This window comes from Electrophorus electricus, chromosome 24 (genome assembly GCF_041902795.1).
Source record: "Electrophorus electricus isolate QZ-2024a chromosome 24, ASM4190279v1, whole genome shotgun sequence".
Taxonomy (NCBI): Eukaryota; Metazoa; Chordata; class Actinopteri; order Gymnotiformes; family Gymnotidae; genus Electrophorus; species Electrophorus electricus.
Window position 1 is genome coordinate 9,228,314 of NC_137520.1, and position 19,542 is coordinate 9,247,855.

Here is a 19,542-nt window from a genome sequence, read left to right on the forward strand (position 1 = left end):
GTAAGTGGCATCTTTGTCATCACTCCTGACTCATATAAAGAGAGGGTAAACGATCGGTAGTATCAGGTGGGTTGGATTTGAGTACATCAATTCTATGACAAATCTGCCTGTAAAATACACATGCAGGACTGAATTTTGGATTCAAGGTTGAAACCCTGTGCTCTTGACTGCAAGAGGAGGTATGCTACTATATTTAGAAAATGTTCTGGCTGAACCAGGAGAAACAGGGGACAGGTACATAAAATGATAGACTGAAAATGCAGACATTTGTAATATATATTATTGTACATCAAACAGTTGTTTAGAAGTTTGCAGGTGCTAAAGGTATTCCCCCCAAATGACTTTGCACTTAACTATGGTTTCTAGGCAACAGTAGTAACAAGCAGCGATAGCAGTTAAAACATCCTTATTTGGGAAAAGCACAACATATATATACCAAGACAGATGGGGCATGATCAGATTGCATGTAAAAAAAACATTTAATCAGACTAGCTCCCTCCAGTTTCATTGTGTCAAGATTTCAGATGCCTGTAATCTTGTATAAGAACTACTGAAATAGTGCTACTGTAGATATTCTACAATGTTTATAAGACTTTGTTGCTTTGATTAAAGGATCAGAGACAAAAAATTACTAAAAGAATAAATTTTATTTCAGCACTGTAAGTCATTTCCCAACCATACAAACATGACTGCCAACTTCGACACTCTTTCTCTCAGCCTTTTGGCCTTCTTCTCAATGCATTGTGAAATCAGACCACAACTGCAAGACAAATAAAAAAAGGTTTCTTTCCAAAACAATCTGGTGCTTTCTTTATACTAAAAATGAGAAACTGTTAATAACGATCATAACCATAACAGCGATAATAATAATGAAGTTTTACCCTTCACTACACAAGTTCTTTTGGAGACCTTGATGCATGCATCAATGTATTTATCCTGATGAATGGATCAGTTTTCCAAGAACAGATGACAGAATGTGTTGCTTACAAATAGGGCTTGGAATTTTACTTGAAAATGTTGAACATGGTGGGGTAACGCTGTAAAATCAATAGGGGTCAAATGTAGAGGCCATTTATCCAGTAAAAGTAGAATGGATGTCAGTGGGACATTGTACACAACACATTGCTGTTATCATAATGGGATCTAACCCTTACAACACCTGTCCAAAGCGCACAGGTGTGCCTGTGAAGTGAAGGGCTACAGAGCTAGGATACAGGGGAACGGTTTTAAAGCAAGAGTCAAATCTAAGCTCCAGACACAAATCTACAGGAATGCACAGGCAAGAACTCCACACAATAGTGTGTGTTCGTGTGAGCCTGCTTACAGTTGTTTACATTTAGTCTATCTTTGACTACTGATGATACAATTTCAGAAGGACAATACGGGGGCACAAGAAACTGTAAAAGGTGGTAGGTTAACTCTTAAAACCAGCTTTCAAGGCTCAACTTCAGTAAAGGCTTTTAAAAAAAATTTAGCAATGAAACCAGACGATACACAACTCAGACACTTTTCACCAGAAAGATGTAAAGACCACATTTCCTTCATATGCTGATGGACCCACAATATGTTCCTATAATCCGAGTCACTGAAATACAAGTTTGGGTTCCAGAAACTAAAGAAAGAACCATAAATTTGGGCTAACAATAAGGTAATATGCACTTTGGTTTTTAGTAGCAGAGACAAAATTCTCCGTTTTGTGCAAGAATGCAATGATCAGGGTTGAATTTTCAGCCTTTCAAATCATCTTGACTCATTTAAAATGTTTTTGAAAATGTTCGACAAAGCTGCAGTTTAGTCTGATGACAATTACATCATAATGGTGAAGTGGTCTGAAACAATACCATAAGAGGTAAGGAAAACTCCAATTATTACAGTTGAAAAATATCTAGAACTGCTAAGCGTATTTTAATACTAACTGTAGCGACGGTCAAAGGAGTAGCAATTGTAATAACATTTAAAAATAGTTAGAAAAACACAAATTTTCACAATTTCAAACCAATGATAGGTTAGATTTTTTTTTTTTTGTTCATTGCTGAAAACATTTGTTTCCAAGTTCTGGCTACGATTACATACAGACTGATTATAAGACTGGTTATTATTGTTAATATTACCTTTACTGTTAGTATGATGGGGTAAAGAGATGGCACTGGAGTAGGATTAAATATCCACAGAGCCATGCTAGGAAAAATGATGAGAGGCCAGAAATGGTGCAACGAGACAGAGGTGGCAAATGGTTTTTGAAAAGTGGAGAAGAAAGAGGGATTTGTTATCATCGAACTACAGGAAGCAAGCATCTAAACTCTGGGAGTGCATGTTGGTAGCTTATTCAATAGCAAAATAGGGATTTTTAAAATCAACATTACATCTTCAATACAGTATCTATTGCCATGTGAGTAAATCAATGTTTTCTATATTACCATTATCAACTGGATGAAATTAGGGAAAGGGGTAAAGGCATACAATGATGAAAATGTTGATTCTAATTCATAAGACATACATCCCTTAAACAAGACTTAATACTGTAAAATATTGTACATTTGGATCTCTCCATTTTGTGTATATTCAAATCTCCACAAATGTCAGATTAACTAGCAAAAAGGAAAGAGGTTAGAACAGTCAAAAAGAGAATACATAAAATCCAGAAAAGAAGCTTTGCAGAGGGTAACTTGGGAGCCGCATCTGAAATCACTAATTAAGCATTACAAGTAATCAACTATTAAAAAAAAAAATCTGAATGCTGCACCACACGCATGTGAATTGGCATTACATTTTCTCTTGTAAACTACCTGGTGTCTGTCTAAAAATTATTTTTTAAAAAAAGTGTGTCCGTGTCCATTTCTGGGTCTCTCTCTTATTGTACACATTTTTGAGACAAACATTTGAAACTAAAAGTGTAACTCCAATAATTGATACTGATAATCAGCACTTAAAATGTACTAAAGATTTTGTCTGTTAAATGGAAAGAAACTTAAAACTGTAGAGTAAGTCTGAAGGAAAACGTGTGTGTGTGTGTGTGCGCGCACGCACGCACGGGGGTGTGTGTGTGTGTGTGTGTGTGTGTGTGTGCGCGCGCGTGTAGGTGGCATCACGCGCTTAAGGGATGATGGAATATCCGTCTATTGCAAGCACTGCTAAACGTTTTTCATTATCAAATGTAGCAAACTAGGTTTGAACTTCGAAATAAGGCATACTACTGTACTGCACTAGTTGAAGTATACAACTGGTAATGTTATGGTCTAGAATTGATCTGACTCAATAGTTCTGTGAAGTATGTCCAGTACGATCACATTGTTTTTTCTTCTAAGAAAAATGTGGATACTGCTCATCACAAATCCTTTGCTTAAATGGTTTCTACTTCTCATTTAGGGGGTGTTGAAATTAAACAAGGCAGTATTTAAATTGCAGAGGGGTTTCCACAAGTGTGGAAAACTTTAGAACAAACATAAATATGGGTGTCATTCTTTGATTTATAGAGCTTCTGATATACATTTCGCAGCACAAGACTAGACTATAATTTTTCTATATTGTAACAAAATAAGGTGCATCATACTGACATGCCTACTCAGACACTGATACGAAATTTAGACACTCAATCTTAAGATTTGTGATTAAACCAACTGTAGTATTAGAAAAGCCTCTAGTGTATTATGTCCTTCAATACAAATTTAAAGTTTATTCACGACATCCTCCATAAATCACTGGAGTGAAAATGTGTTCTCAAAGGAGAAGCATTTCCCCCATTCCCTGTGCGAAAATATCAAATCGTTGTGACAAGCAGGATATGAAATTTTCATTTTATCTAAATTTGTCTCAGCCCATTTGCCTCAACAAAAGTGCTCTCTAAAAAGTGTACAATTTTCACTTTCAGTCACAAAAACAAGACAATACACAAGGCATAATGTCATTTAAAAAAAAAGACTACATACAGTGGGTGTGTGAGGTCTAGGGAGGCTTTTCCCCCCCTTCCTTTTTCATTTTAGCCTGACCATGTCATAATAAAAAGGCTCTCTAGTTTAGGAATTGTTTTCAAACATCTTATACATTAAAATGACTTTAGCTATGGTGGCTGAATGCATGTGCACAAAGGTATTCCATGTATATTTTAGGCACAAAGGGAAGGAGTAAGGAGAATGAGGAGGGTTTGGATCTGGTAGCTACATTTTAGACCTGAAGCATCTGCAACCCAAACAAATCTTCAGAAAAAGTGACAGACGTAGCAGTGGAGTACTGTTTAGGGGCGGGAAAGAGGAACAGTGCATTCCCAACCATTGATAAAATCACTGCATCATCGCATACTGAGATCACGCGCATCTATGGATCACAAACACCCAAGATAGTCAAGGTATTAAAGTTCCCTCTCCACACAGCATTTTCCTTCTAGCTCTAGCAGAAGCCTCGTTTCCACTTTGTCCTAGTTCCAGGACAATCCAGTGCGTTTTGTGGTTTTAAAACAAAGTGCGGTTTCCTCTGCACTTTGTTCTCACATTCACGCCATGGTAACTATCTGCGTCATATTGGTTTGCAAGACACAAGAAAAATGCAGGTAAAGAGTTAGTTTGGCTAAAAGTGGAACCATCAATAAACGCTGGGGATATTTTGACATGACTACAGTTATAGAGTACTAGTTTATAATCATATCAAAGTAAGTGCTTTATGTTGGAATACAATTCATTTACAAGGGCATTTCTTTTCATGTTTGGTTTGGGGGCTTGCATATCTATAATTTGGGGCATAAGGTGCTTAATTTTTTTTTATATATATATATATATATATTAACTTAGAACAATCTTAGCAGCTACATCAACAATGGGATTCACAAGTCACAATCAATATATTTGTTTACTCAGGTGAGAAAATAGGACTCGGAGGAGGGGGGGGAAGAAAAAAAAAAAAAAAAAAAAAGATCGTCACAAGACTACATGAAAGGGGGAAAAGCTATTAAGTGTGGAGCTAGTACCATTCCTGACTGACCATCTTCATATATAATCACTTCACTGTAACTTAGGTCAGACCCATCAGTACTGTCCTGTCTCTCCCTTTCTCTCCGAGCTTGGACTTCACCACTCACCAAGAGAGCTGACAAGACCCTGTGCTTTAGTCAGTGGCAGGATAGTCAATAGCCAAAAGAATCTATAGGACTGAAATGAGTGAACCACCATGTGTGAATTAAGCAGTTCTCACTGTGACATGCTTTTTTTTTTTTTTTCTTTTTTAAAATTGATCCCTTATGGTATGCTGCAAAAAAATAGTACGGTTTCAGATTCTGAGATTCCTAGTTATACAATGTCAAAAACTAAAGAACAGGACACTGCTGTGCAATTTATAGGGCCCAGTGATGATGTCATGGTCAGTATGAACACCAGGTCTCATTCACCAGAGGCCATATTAACATTGCTTTGGAGAACTATCCATTTAACGCTAATCTACAATGTGCAGAGGGGCCTCTCTGCACACAGTCAGTGATCATCCGACAAATGTACCCAGGGCCCAAATCTCTCCTCCATTTATACATTTGTCAAGGGCGATTATAAATTCAACGGGCACCTGGGCTTGTCCTTTCTAAAGAAAAAGGATAGAGTACTATTAATAAACTCACTAATGAAATGGCAGCTATACCTTAGTGAAAGAACAGCTTGTAGGTTTTGATGTTAACCATTGGTTCACCACTGACAAGTCAATTAAGATTTTCTGTTAAAAATCTTTAACTATATCAATGGATTTGAAAAGGCATATGAATCACATGACAAACATAATTGATCAAAACTGCTACTACCAAATTTAAAAATTAGATTTAAACACCAAAATCATGTCAACAGTTCATTGTTACAGCCCTGATTACATGCCGGGTGTGGAGCACTACATCTACATGCAGGCTTGTGGTTTGCTTGATGGCTGCGTGATGTACAACAGCCCGTTGTCGTTCACAGGACTGGATGTATAAGGATTTGTTTTTCAGGCAGATTTACAAATCCTTAAAAAAGAAAAAAAAACAAAAACAAAAACAACAACAACCCCACACCACAGTTTAGGAGTAGAGTGCACTAAGTGCACTGCTCTTTCTTAAAATGTGTCAGCTGAATGTGAACATGGATTAAATTTGAATATTTGGGAAATATGGGCCTATGGTAGCCATTTCAGGCAATCATACAAATATAAACATCGATGTTCTAAGGTGTTTCAAAATAAAGCAATATTAGAAAGATGAAAAGACAGCTTGTCACAATGATCCAACCCTGATGGGGCAGTGGAAAGGCTGAGATCCAGAATCAAACGATTCAGTGCAATGTGCAATCAGAGGTTATGATTTTAACTATGCTCAGTTTCAAATCAGAACCTGCTGATAAGTTGACATAGACCGCACTCCTCTTCACACTGTCCATCTATAGTTTTCAGCATCTGTAACACCATAAATTATTCTTATGACAACACAAAGTGGCTACTGTGCCCTAATTATCGTATTTTGCAAGGAAAAGGCAGTCGAACTTGAATCATTCCCTCTTAACACAATCATTCTTATTACACTATGGGATGCAATTACTCCTCTTTTTGTAGTGCACCATCCGATGGGCAGTCGTCAAGGCAACAAGGGGCCTCTACCTCCACCCCATCTCCTGATTGGTTGTCTTTGCTGGCTAAGGCACACTGGATTGGCTGGGCCAGTGGTGGCAGGTCAATTGGTTGACCAGTGGCGCTTCCTGAAGAGCTGCCATTCAGTTGCTGGGACACACCCCCAGCTCTCTCACCAGTTCCAGAGGGCCGCCCCACAGTCTTGGGTTCCTCCGCCAGCTTTGGGGGGCTGGTCGAGGGGGGCGATGAGGGATTCTAAAAATAAATAAATATTTTTAAAACGGAAGATATGAGCTGTTATTACGCCAACAAAGGCCTAAAAGCACGTTTAAGCAAAAACATACTATGAGCAGATTAAGCAGGCATCAGTACAAACAATATATGGCCAAGCACATGATACAACTCTAAAATGGTTAGAAAAGCAAACAAAAACCATAAAGAATGATAAAAAATTAAATATTTAGTTGCCAGTAACATTTTCATTCTGTGTAGCCAACAAGAATTCAAATTAGCTTTATATGTATACCTACAACCTCCTAAATGTTTAGATCAATATTACATCTCACCATCATCTGATGCATATTCCAACTGCCTGTCAAAGGTGAGGATATTACATCACTAGCTTTTTTGACAGCGTTTATGGTTAAAAGTGTGAAGGCTGTGAGAACATCTGATACACAGCTTAGCCCAATTTCACATGCTCATTTCTCCATGCAAAAGGAACTAACAATATATGACAGTATAATAGGAGAAGCAGCCTACAGGATACATTAAAAATCTGATACACATTATAATTGGAACCAGTTAGGCTACTTTACTGGAATAATGCAGTTTGTAGTCAAAACAGGAATCCCATTATTGTTTCATTTACTTCACTTTCATAAATATTTATCATCAAGAGTTTATACACTATACACAAAGACAACGGTGTGTCATTGAGCGAACACACTTTATGAGGGATTATTCTTCCTCATAATAAGGGAGGTTTGCATATCAAAACACATGAATCAGACTTCTTAGTGGTTTCCTTCATTAAAAATGATTCATCCCTAGTTAATTGATTTTTTATCACCATAGGTGTAATTATATATATATATAAATAAATAAATAGATTTCAACCAATTTTGGAGAAATTTACAGCTTCAGAAACAGCAGCATGCCACATTCTGTGCACTTGAGCATGTCCATATCAGTACTATGAACACAACTGCTTTGGAAGGGCTTTGGAAACCTAGCCCAGTCCATCAGTCTAGGCTTTTTTAAGCACATGTTTAGGAAAGCTACATGCAGCAAGAGGAATGTTAAATCATCACTTCTGCTTTGAATGAACTGTGTAAAAAAAATGTATTAACCTTTGTATTAGTCATTTAGAATTGACTAGATTTCATGCAAGTTGTGCGCTCTGGTGTTACCTGTGTTCTGTTGGTGGTCATCTTTTTCCCTCCCCTTCCTTTTGGCATTACTTCTTTACCCCTTCTATGACAGAGGGACAGGTGATGGAAGCTTGAACAGACCTCGTTTGTCTGCACTTTCTTAATATGGCAACTAATTCGAAGCCCAAGTCAGTCATAATCGCCTGCTGCAGGGTTCAACATGCTCACTACAGCGGTAGCCAACAGTAGGCAGTACTTACCCTTTCCCTCCTCCCACTGATACCACCTGCATGTTGAACCCCCCTCTGCCACGCACAGGCTTGTTCCCAGCCCACTGCCCCACAACCATGCCAGCAATCTCCAGCTTCCCACCTTGTGGAGGTATAGACTGGATACCTAGATGATTGCACAGATCAAAAATAAATTTGTATGAAGACATCGTTTTAAGGCTAAAAATGTAAACCATCATATCACACACATTCATACATACAGTGGTTTAAAAAAAAATAATCCCCCCACTCATTCTCCCCAAGGCAGACCTTTTCCTTCAAGATCGGGTCCTCTACCGGAGGCCTGAGAGCTTAAGGGTCCTGTGCAGCATCTCAGCTGTTCCCAGGACAGCACACTTCTGGACCAAGATCTCAGATGCTGTTCCTAAGATGTGTTGGAGCCATTCACCAAGTTTAGTGGTTACAGCCCCAATTCTCCAATAATCACGGGAACCTCGAGACCTTTTCTAGCTCTTCCTTCGGCCCTTGGCATTTCTCAGGCTTTTCTTGTTCCTTTTTCCTGATGCTGCCATCACTCAGGATTGCCACATCTATCACTATTACCCTCTTCTGCTGTTTGTCCACCACTACTATGTCCAGTTGGTTAGCCATTACTATCTTGTCTGTTTGTATCTGGAAGTCCCACATGATCTTAGTACAGACATTTTCCACCCCCTTTTGGGGTATATCCCACTTAGACCACGGAACTTACTTACCATACTCAGCACATATGTTTCTGTACGCCATGCCAGCCACTTGGTTATGGCGTTCCATGTATGCCCTGCCTGCTAGCATCTTGCATCCCCCTGTTATGTGCTGGATTGTCTCAGGGGCATCCTTGCAAAGCCTGCATCTGGGGTCCTGCTTGGTGTGGTAGAGCCCAGCCTCGCTTGTTCCTGTGCTGCCATGATTAGTGCCTCTGTGCTGTCTTTCAGTCCAGCCTTTTCCAGCCATTGGTTGGATTTCTCTATATCAGCCACTTCCACTATCTGCCGGTGATACATACTGTGCAGGGGTTTATCCTCCCATGATGGTCCCTACTCCTCCTCATTTCCATCCTCCTCAGGTTTACACCGTTTGAGGTACTCACCTCAGCACTATCACTTGAGGCCACCATACAGCTGTACTCCTGGACCTTGGTTCCTTCATCCAGGATAGTAGCTTTGACGCTCACTAGTCCTTGGCCCCCCACCTTAAGCACTCATCACGGATGGCAGCACAAGCTCGAGCAATATGCCATAGCTCAATCAAGGTAGGGGTGCATCACACCAGAGAAGACCCAAGATGCAGACTGTATAAAGACGCCTCTGAGAACATCCATCTAATACCAGGATGCAAGATGCTGGCAGGGAAACAAGTGGCAGGGATCATATACAAGAACACATGCAAGGCTTATGGGCTAGAAACCTTCCAGTCCAAATAGGAAGAACACAATCAGCAAAAGCACTGCACCGCACCCTCAAACCGCCAGGCCTTTGGTAGAAGGCGTGAGTATGAGAAAAAAAAATATGACCAACCACTGGAAGGATGACAGAAATTTTTTATATATACCAGTTAACTAAAAGATCACACCAGATTTGTTTTTAGATTAGATTAAATAATTTGACTATACTCAAATGCTCCATTGCATCTAAATGAATATTGAAAACTCACTTTAGATGCACCAGTGTGCCAAAAACATGGTCTCCACTGACTAAGCCCCCAAATTCTACCAAGCAGAGAACAGACAGTAACAGGGACGGTGGGCGGAGTCAGACCTGGGAAGGCTCTTGGCCGGTGCTGGTGGTGTGGTGCATGGGGCATGGAGCCCAAGGGCCGAGGGGGGTACAGAGGGTGCATAGGGTAGAAGGGCGGCACCATGGCGGGCGGCAGGAACGCTGGAGGGGGCAGAGGCGGGGGCGGCGGAGGGGGGCGTGAGAGATTGATGCCTTCGAGAATGGCCTGCCGCATCTTCTCCACGCGAGACACCAATTCCTCCTACGAAGCAAGAGGGAGCAAGGAAGAGAGTCAATCACGTCAAACACAGCATTCAAAAGCATAAATTTGCTGAGAATAAGCAAACAGATAATTGGGGCTAATTTCACCAGCAGGGCAACAGTAGGTTCTGTACCTGGCCTTCACACATATCCAGTAAGGCAGCCCTGTCTCTGGTAGCCTTGGCTAGTTTACTCTGAAACAGTTTCCCATCAAAGAAGCCCCATGGGCAGCAGTGGTCCCAGGGTAGCGGCTGGCCGCACACATCGTTCACGAAAAGGGCAGTGTCCACACCACTCATGAACAGAGAGGCCAGCTGCACCCCACGGCTATCCACCTTCTCCACCTAATGTCCCCATCACAGGGAATGTGAAAGGAAAGACTTGAAACAGGAACTATGGCAGGGAAAAAAATTGATTTAAATCTACATTGTTCAAATTTTGGTCTGAAATTTGATATTTCACAGTTCAATTTTAAAACACTTTATGATTAAAGCTCAGCTCCAGTGTCATTTTATACACATTTGAAACGGTAGAAGAGGAACAGGTTTATTTTTATACCCATGTTCTGAAAACAATACTGACTTAAAAATATGTACTGAATATCAGTACATTCAATATACGGCCCAGCACTAACAGGCACTAGACTCATCAGTTCACGGATCAACAGTAAGTAATATTACACAGTGGCTGTATGGAAACCATGTGCAGTGAAAGCCAGTTTCTGGTCACCGACCTTGAGTTCTTGGAGTTGATCAGGCTCATAGAGCTGGTTGGACACAGCTTGGGCCAAAAAGGCATCAAGCTCGTGGCGCTGAAGAATACGGCCACCGGGCCACTGCATCAAATACCTGCATGCCAAAACACAAAAGATCATTTCTAGTGCTTAATGTCACAATACAAAAGAATCCCTTGAATTATTAATGTAATTATTATTGTACATATCACTGGCCACTTTATTAGGAATATTCTATCAGTTCTGGAGAGGACACGTGTTCTCACAGAAGAGCCTTAGCCATGTGCGAGATGCAATCTACAAGGTGCTGGAGTAGTGGAGTGCTGGATTCAGTGAGCTTGTGATTGGAGAGGCCATTGAAATACAGCCTAATTCACTGTAATGGAAGCAGTTTGAGATCAATTGGAGCCATTATAAGATTGTGTGCATAAAATTGTGTCCATTGTGTGGCTAAATTATCAGCAACAAAAAGATAGGGCATTCAAAAATACTTGTTTGTGGACTGAACGGCAGTGTGTGCCAAGAAAACTTTCCGCACACAATTACACAACAAGCACTAGCCTGTACTGTTGACACAAGGCAGGATGGGTCTACAGTTTCATGCTGTTTATCCCATATTCTGACCCTACAGATGTAGGTCGCAACACAGAGATTTCTTCATCAGGAAACATTTTTAAACTTCAGCTGGTTTCGGCGGGTCTGCGCTGACTGTAGCCTCAGTTTCCTGCACATGGCTGAGAGGAGTGAACTTAAACATGGTCTTCTACGTGTAGTACATCCACCTACAAGTTGTTGGGAGGACACATTCCAAGATGCTTTTCTGCTCACCACAGTTGTAAACAGTGGCCGTGGCCTTCCCCCAGTTCGAACCAGAATTCTTTTGAGCGCTCTACATTCGCGTCTCCACCTCCAGAACTGCTGCACTTGCAGCCCCCCTTTCTGATGTTTGATGTGAACAATAACAAACCACGTTTACATGATTTTGTGCATTCGGTTGTTGCTGCTGCGATTGGCTGATTGAATAATTTTGTAAATGTGCAGATGTATAGGTCTTCCTTTTAAAGTGGCAGCTGAGCATATATAATATTCAATTATTTTACCATTCTATTGGTGGAGGAGGTCTGATCTGAACATGCGGTGGTACACTTGCAGCACCTGTATTTGAGTTCTGCTGGGTCTTTAGAAGTACCGCTGTCCTGTGCATCTACCTGAGGACGCAGCACATGAGCAGCAGGTGCGATGGCACGCAGGCAGGATTGAGCAGGGCAGGGCAGTCTGATCTCATGCAGGCCAGGAATGCTCGGGTGCGGCGGCTGCGGTCCTCCGAGGCGCGGCCCAGCCACAGACGCCTCAGGTTGGGGCAGGTCCACTCCCGGAAGCACAGCGCCGGGACCAGCTCCGGGGTCAAGGCCGACTTGGCCTTGCTGGCGCACCACTCTTTGATGATCACCGGGGGCACTATAGAATGACAAACAGAAAACAGCCTTGACTGTGAGCATTTTTGAAAGCTTTAAAAATTTTAAGCTTCTTTTTCATTTATAACTAAGAGGAGCCAAGGTCATACATAATGCACCAACGGTATGTACGACACAGTCAGGTTCGTGATAATTTTCAATTCTGAGGTCAGGAACTGGTTCAATATTTTTATGTGAGGGGAAAAATTGTCTTAGCAATACTTAGCTTTAATTCCACACTACAGACAGGTTTGGCAAGAAACTACTTTAATTTAAAAACCAAAGACTACATAGTAGCATATCCTTGTGCACAAACATTGTTATGATCGGCATCATACAAAACCTTACACAGAATACAGAAAACACTTAGAAAAATCTCTTTGGTTTCTTCCATTACGGTTTTAAATATTTGATTATATTTTAATACACACTTTTCTGACCCCCCCCCCCCCCCCCCATTTAATAATTGGATTTTTCCTTAATGCATACAAAGACAACAATACACTCAAAACAACATAGAACAACCACCAAGACACCACTTCAGCCAGACACCCCCCACCTCCCCACCCGACACCCCCCCCACTCACCCTCCAGTGGAGTGCGCTTGCGCATGGCCACCCTCTCCAGTCTGCGCTGGGTCTCGGCCAGGCTGAACAGCACGCCGTAGGCATACTGCCGGGCCGAGCGGAACAGCAGAGAGGCAGGGGGCAGGTCGGGGTTGCACTCGTCCTCGATACACACCGGCATCTTCATCTCTCCCTGAGTGAGGAAACAGTGAGGTGGGGAGAACAGACAGCAGTGGGGGGAAAAAAACAAACAAGGAATCTAACAGACCGTGGTACCTTAAAGCTACAATAAGTATATTTTGGGAGGGGATTGCTCTAGGGGTTGAAAGTCAGAAATAACCTTTTGGGTTTTCACATTTTAAAATACTTTTGACACTGGATGTCGTTGGATTCTGATTACAAGATTATAGGGAATCTGAAGGGACCCCAAAATTCTTCATAGCTATACAACTGTTTAAAAAAAAGACTGAAACTAAAGACTACCTGTAGCTTCGAATCAACCTCTAATACCCTAGTAGACTGTTGTAACAGTGACAGATGTTATCTCTGAAGCATGAACACGCAATGAGCAAAAGTGCTTTTGCTCATTGTCATCTTGCACACTTTCACACCTCACACGTAATGCTCAATGCTCCATCCAAAAAGTCCTTGATATTCTAATTAGAATTGAAAACTTCTCTATAATGAAGTCCTTATCCTGCAAAACCGCCATGACTTTCACCAGCTGCCATGACCTTTAAAATTGAGACTCCTCTTTATATTACCTCCTTAATATTATGAGCATTCCTTTCCTATTTAGTTTTTTCCCCAAACATGTGTTAGCCCATCTTAGTGCAAACCCCACTTTCAAATACCCAAATTCCTGTTGTTCAGCAGTGTTTTACAGCTCTGAGCCATTTTCTCCCACAGAGCACACTACGGAAGGCTCTGCACATCCTCATCAAATGTTCCTACATTCCCGTTATGTCAGACTGTTTCATTCTTTCTAAGATTTTAAAAGCACCAGCAGTGTTGGATGAACTGGAGGGCTGTGAATCTTCCCATTATCACAAATCACAGATTAAGGATAATGAAATCCCCATGTCTTGAAAATGCCTTTCCATTGGGTCAAGTTTACTAAAATGAGGGAATTAGTGTGCTTTGTGTTTGTTTAAAGTAAATGACAATGTTTATCCTGTAATGAAAAATGCCAGTGTCCACATGTTACTCGACTCTAAGGCTGCTCAAAAGAACTGATCAAATTCTCTGCCAAAATGCTGATTTTAACTCTAAGAAAAAATATGTTTATGCCATCACGTGCAAAGGAAATGCCCTTCAGAAAAACAATGGATCATCAAGGAGAGCTGTGTAAAGTATTAATGTTTCACAATTTTCAGAATTACTAATGTAAACTTTGTTAGACCTGATATGATGCATCTCAGCTCACTGAAAAACTGATAACATATCAGCTTTGAAATCATTCACTCATTTATTCATATAACACTCACTATGCTACTTACTGGAACCAGAATGAAAAACAATGAAACTCAAATTCAAGAAACTGAAACTCAAATTTAAAAACACCCCACAAGAGTGCTGACATGCCTAATATGACAAATAGTAATTTCTGGCAGTGTGTCAAACCAGTTGCTGGAAAGCACTGTTGGCTAACTTACGCTGGCCAACTCTTCTACGATAGAACTTTTAGAAGGAAAATTAGCTATCTAATTTTTGCCCAACCTAGAGAATAGAACAGTGAGACAAAATTCCCATCTAACCACACCTTAACATTTCCAGTCGTCACATTATGTTTTAAGAGTAGGAGGGGAAAAAAGGGTGTCAACTGTTTCCTATGACCAGAGGAGTAGAACAACGCAGCTCATAATGGAGACTTGTCACATAAGTGAACACTGAAGGCCAGTACCTTGGTGAGGATGTGGTAGATCTGTGGGTACATGAGTCCTCTTCTGTGTCTGTGCTCTGCCACTCGCAGCACCTCCGCGCTGACCTGAGGCAGGGGCGGAGTTGTGATGTCCATGTGACTCCGTGTTGCCATGGACAGCAGTGATGGAATAGACGGCCCACTCCCATTGCCTTGGTGACCTTCCCCAGAGGCACCGCCCCCACGGCCACTGGGATCTTCCCATCTAGAGGACTTATCAGCCAAATGACTGAAGGGGTGGGGGGTGGGGGGGTTGGGAGAGACAAAAATAAAAAAATAAAAGATAAAAATCTAAATCTATGCTATTCACGCTTGTTTTTATAGCGATGCAATAATACATTACAAAGAGACTTTGGTGACTTAGAATTTGAAAGTTACAATAAAAACAATTATTTAGCCCCTGACCTTACTATGGTCTATTAAAATAACACCCAGTGATGGAACTTGGAGGTAAAAGCCACATACTGGCTTAACATTGCCTTGGCCACAACTAGCCTGCTACTTTTATACTTTTCCCCAGTAGTCTTTGGAAGACTCTTTTTAAGTGAAAGCACTGATGGACCAATTTGTACCATTATAGCTGCATTCAGACCATCCTTATCCTCACAAGGGTTCACTGCACTCTTTTCCATGGCACTGTCTGTCATTTTGTCTTTTTACGCATGAACTATAGGGTCAGTTTGCTTGTTACAGCCTTTGAATTAGAGGGAGTGGAAATTAAAGAAAAAGAATACAACAACAGCTGAAGCTATTACTTTGACAATGATGTTTCTTTAATCACAGGAAGGAATAGACAAATAAGCATATCTTCAATATCTATTTTGATGGTTTTTCCTCAATGGAGAAGCCCTTTCGGCACATTTTCAACCATATCTGGCAAGACTTTAATTTTCCAACTTCTTCACTGATGCCCCATATGCACAAGTGTTGAACATTAGCAAAGTGCCAGACTGAATACTTGGGGTGGAATTAGAGTGAAAGCTCACAAAATACACATTAACAGGACACCATTTCCACATAAACTAAGAGTTATAAAACAAAAGATGTCTTCTTTTAATACTGGTACGGGAACAAAACTCAATTTATAAACAATAGAAAACTACTAAGCAGACAAACTGACACTGCTTCTCTCAAATTGCTGTTACCCTTTAAGACATTTTTAGAACACCTTTGCCAAGAATAGAGTGGGAGAGAAAGAAGCCATCAAAGCAACAGAACAGTGCAGCAAACAGTTCAGGAGCCAACTCACTTGGTGCTGGTGTCATTTTGTTCCTCCCCATCAGAGGAAGATGATGGGGAAGGGGAAGGGCCTGAGGGAGGTGCGGTGTGGTGATTGGGCAGTCGGTTGCCACCTTGAGCAGAATCGTAAGGAGCAGACCAATCAGCAAAGCCCATTTTCCCAACAAGAGAATCATTGCAGTCTTGCAGTGGTGGAGGAGGGTTCTGGAATAGAAGGGCGGGACCAGAAGCTGGGCCAGGTCCATAGGGCCCACCGGGATAAGGCACCTTAACACCTGATACCTGGGGTGGACCAAACTAATGGAAAACAAGGCATAAAACACAAAAGGAAATCAGTTTTACTTGTATAAAGAACACCCAGAAGATTGCTATGACTAACAATACTACAAAAATGATGGAAGAGTATGCCAAAATTCACCTGGGCTTTACCAGACTGTACTGCCCCCATGTGGCCTGCAGGTCCGCCAAACTGACCAGGCCCAAAACCTGGAACTGTGAACAAAGCCAAGAAAGAGATTATGTGATCATGAAAGTGATAAAGACTCTTCAGCAAGCATTTTAATAAGATCATGAGTGACAGAACATATCACCTTTACAGCTGATATTGCTTCTACAGGAAGCTGACAACTATAAAACATTCAATTCTAAACACCCACCCACCTATAAACCTATCCATATATATATATATATATATATATATATATATATATATATATATATATATATATACTTACAGAGGTAAGGAGAAGGTCCCATTGAAAGAGGTCTTGGTTTACTGGCCGCTGAAAAATACTCCACTGCTTTCTTAAACCTTTCAATTTTATCTTCAGTCCGAGACTGAGCAAAAGAAAGATAGAGTATTTGAAGTGGAGCATGCCTTGATGTTAACAATGTTGCGTCATTCAGATGAGGTTAAAAAAAATTATAACAGAAGCATTTAAAAATAAATTTACCTGAGACTGTTTAAAAACATCCTTGGCCACAGCATCCAGGTTTCCGAGGTCTTTGATGGATGCAACATAATCTGATACAGCCTTAATCACAACCTCACAAGGAGGGAGGACTAATTGATGAGCCCTTACCTGAAATTAGCCAATAAGTAGGACAGAAAGAAGGACCATTTACTCCATATTTTCAAATTACTTATCAGCAGTTGCCTGAAAGAACAGCAAATCTGATAAGGAAACACACACACAGGTATGTACCTTGAGGGAGGCAAGAGGGTGTTCTGGACCCAAGAGACTCCAATGAAAGGCAGCCAGGTCTTCATCTGGCAGAATGTGATTCCCTTGAAAGAGCAAACAAACATCCTCTGATTAGCCAGGATAATTTACCATGAGCTAGAAAATCACCAGAAGTTAGCTGGCTCATGCTGATTTACTAGTACCGAGCAGGGCAGCAAATATGGGCAGGTGCTGGGTTTTGAGGCCCAATTGGCGTGCGGCCTCAGACAGCAGGTACTGGTGGGTAGTCAGATTCTTGCCGTTCCAGGAGAGCTTGAGCGCATGGGAGCTGAAATAGGCCGGGACATTGCATAGAGCGAACTCCGAGTCCTGTGCAATCAGGCCCTGAAAGCCATAATCTCTGTACAGGGATAGCACCTCCTGGTGGTGGTCCTCGAGGGTCTGTACCACCTACACCGCGAAAGGGAGGTGGACTTCACCCAGAGTTTTCAGAACAACATGCTCCCAGTTCCATACAGTCCTGATTCAACAGTATCATACTTCATCCAAAATATTTAAATGTGAAAAACATAGTATAACTATTGTACTTGTTAGGCACCATCAAACATTTATTAACACCTATAATCTGACAGTTGTTTAAAATATCAGGTATACATTCAACATTCTTATAATTAGTGGCAAAAAAGTCAACATTAAATTCTAGTGAACAAAACATTAACACACTGTTTAAAACAAACATCAAACATTTAATTATAGATCTACAGAACAACAAAGAAAACAGCCAAATGTTATAAATGAGCATTTATTTGAATTACACTTACCCGCACACGGAAGCGGAACATGGCGAGACGAACACAGTGGCTAAGGCAAGCCGGAGGCAGGAACCAGGCCCGCGGAGGCGGCGTGGCCTTGCTGCCGACGTGGTTTACAATGAGCTGCGCAGTCTGCCTCTGCCCCTGCGCCCGCCGCGCCCACTCCGGCCAGCGATCCTTCCCAAGTGTGCCGTTAAAAACTACCACAAGCTCCAGGCCGCCCTGATACAAACAGGCCTGAGAGAGGGCCGCCAGATAGCCGAGCATCGCATTCCACTCGCCTCCACATACCCAATCGGTCTGATAGCCCCCATACAGTCGCTGGAGGCCAGAGTCTGCATCAACAAGAATCCGTGCAGGCGGAGAAGGTGGAGGCAGCGAGCTTGGGTGATGGGGATGGTGATGGTGGTGTGGAGGCTGTCGGCCCGCTGTTCGGGCGAGTTTGAGGAGGTCTACTGGAACGGCCGCGCCAGGGCAACGTTTTTCCACGTACTCCTGAAAACCCTGCACTCCCATTTCGTACTTTATGTCCTGTTTTAAGACTCAAAGTGTGAGTCGAATAGCTGTATATGAAGTACCCCTTAGTTATAATCTGTGTGCCCAGTCACTCTCCGTAAGCACGGACCAACCCTGGGTAAAGTTAACTACTAAACAGAATTTTTAAAAATTGGGTGTGTCTACTTAATATGTAGCTAAATTTGAAATTAGAATTGTGGTTGAGGCTATATTTTATATTTGGTCATGTACGTGCAATGTGTATCCATTCCTTACTCTGTGTTTTGGTATAATGCCAATAATACTACCAGAACTAGAGACTATCCGTAATAATTACAACGTGACTCGGGGTGAAAGCATGACCGAGGTATACAATGTTACGATAGATAACGGCGTACACGCGGCCGTAACGATGTCGGCAACGTTCAAACGTCTAAAAATATAATCCTACATGCTAGCAAACTAGCTCCACGTTAAACTGCGACTAAATTGCGAGTCAATTTAGCAGTGTGCGGATGTTTTCCCCGGTTATTGTGTTATTTCGATCGTTTGATTATGAGAAGCCTAAAGATGATTTGTTTGAAATCAACAAGCCAGCTCACTTGATTAAACCTAAACCTGCAGTTTGTAGCGAACGAACCCGCTAGCTAGCTAACTTAGCTTGTTAGCCAAGAGCCCGGTGTGACTGTCGACTCGACTAGAGTAGACAAACCCGAGACAGGTGCGATTCGGAATGAAACGGACGATTGAACGTTAAAAAAAATAAAGTAAAAAAAATAACTAAAATAAAACAAAAACAAAACCCCAACGTAAGCGCCCTCGCTCTCTAGCTCACTCACGACTTCATATTGAGGAGAGGAACATACTTTCAAGCGACGTCGGCCATCTTGCGACTTCCCCGCGGACCAGCGAATAGTGGGAGGGGATGCGAGGAGAGGAAAGTGGGAGGAAGG

At 41.5% G+C, this 19,542-nt stretch overlaps 1 protein-coding gene across 2 annotated transcripts; it reads right to left on the minus strand.

Moving 5' to 3' along the window:
* Window positions 1–628: 628 nt before the first annotated feature.
* Window positions 629–19,504, minus strand: fam120c (family with sequence similarity 120 member C). Of its 2 annotated transcripts, none has more exons than XM_081706660.1 (17): window positions 18,104–19,504; window positions 17,486–17,732; window positions 17,304–17,386; window positions 17,052–17,180; window positions 16,833–16,935; window positions 16,517–16,590; window positions 16,109–16,395; window positions 14,842–15,088; window positions 12,960–13,131; window positions 12,127–12,376; window positions 10,919–11,033; window positions 10,320–10,529; window positions 9,967–10,186; window positions 8,201–8,336; window positions 7,980–8,040; window positions 6,539–6,822; window positions 629–6,396 (listed from the first exon to the last, which is right to left on the minus strand). In XM_081706660.1, exons 1-17 carry the CDS (start codon window positions 18,608–18,610, stop codon window positions 6,390–6,392), a joined length of 3,132 nt encoding a protein of 1,043 aa, XP_081562786.1. In that variant the 5' UTR covers window positions 18,611–19,504; the 3' UTR covers window positions 629–6,389. The 2 variants fall into 2 exon arrangements, with proteins under 2 accessions (XP_081562786.1, XP_026862765.2); XM_027006964.3 differs by having other exon boundaries at window positions 7,980–8,043; window positions 18,104–19,503.
* Between the last annotated feature and the right edge of the window lie 38 nt (window positions 19,505–19,542).

Bases quoted from the DNA above. Each gene is read 5' to 3' on its own strand.
- fam120c (XM_027006964.3), bottom strand. From the start codon at position 18,610: ATGGGAGTGCAGGGTTTTCAGGAGTACGTGGAAAAACGTTGCCCTGGC. The intron at 17,387-17,485 runs GTACTAGTAAAT...TGCTCTTTCAAG, and splicing joins CATATTTGCTGCCCTGCTCG to GGAATCACATTCTGCCAGAT. The intron at 8,044-8,200 runs GTAAGTACTGCC...CCTCTGTCATAG, and splicing joins TCAGTGGGAGGAGGGAAAGG to AAGGGGTAAAGAAGTAATGC.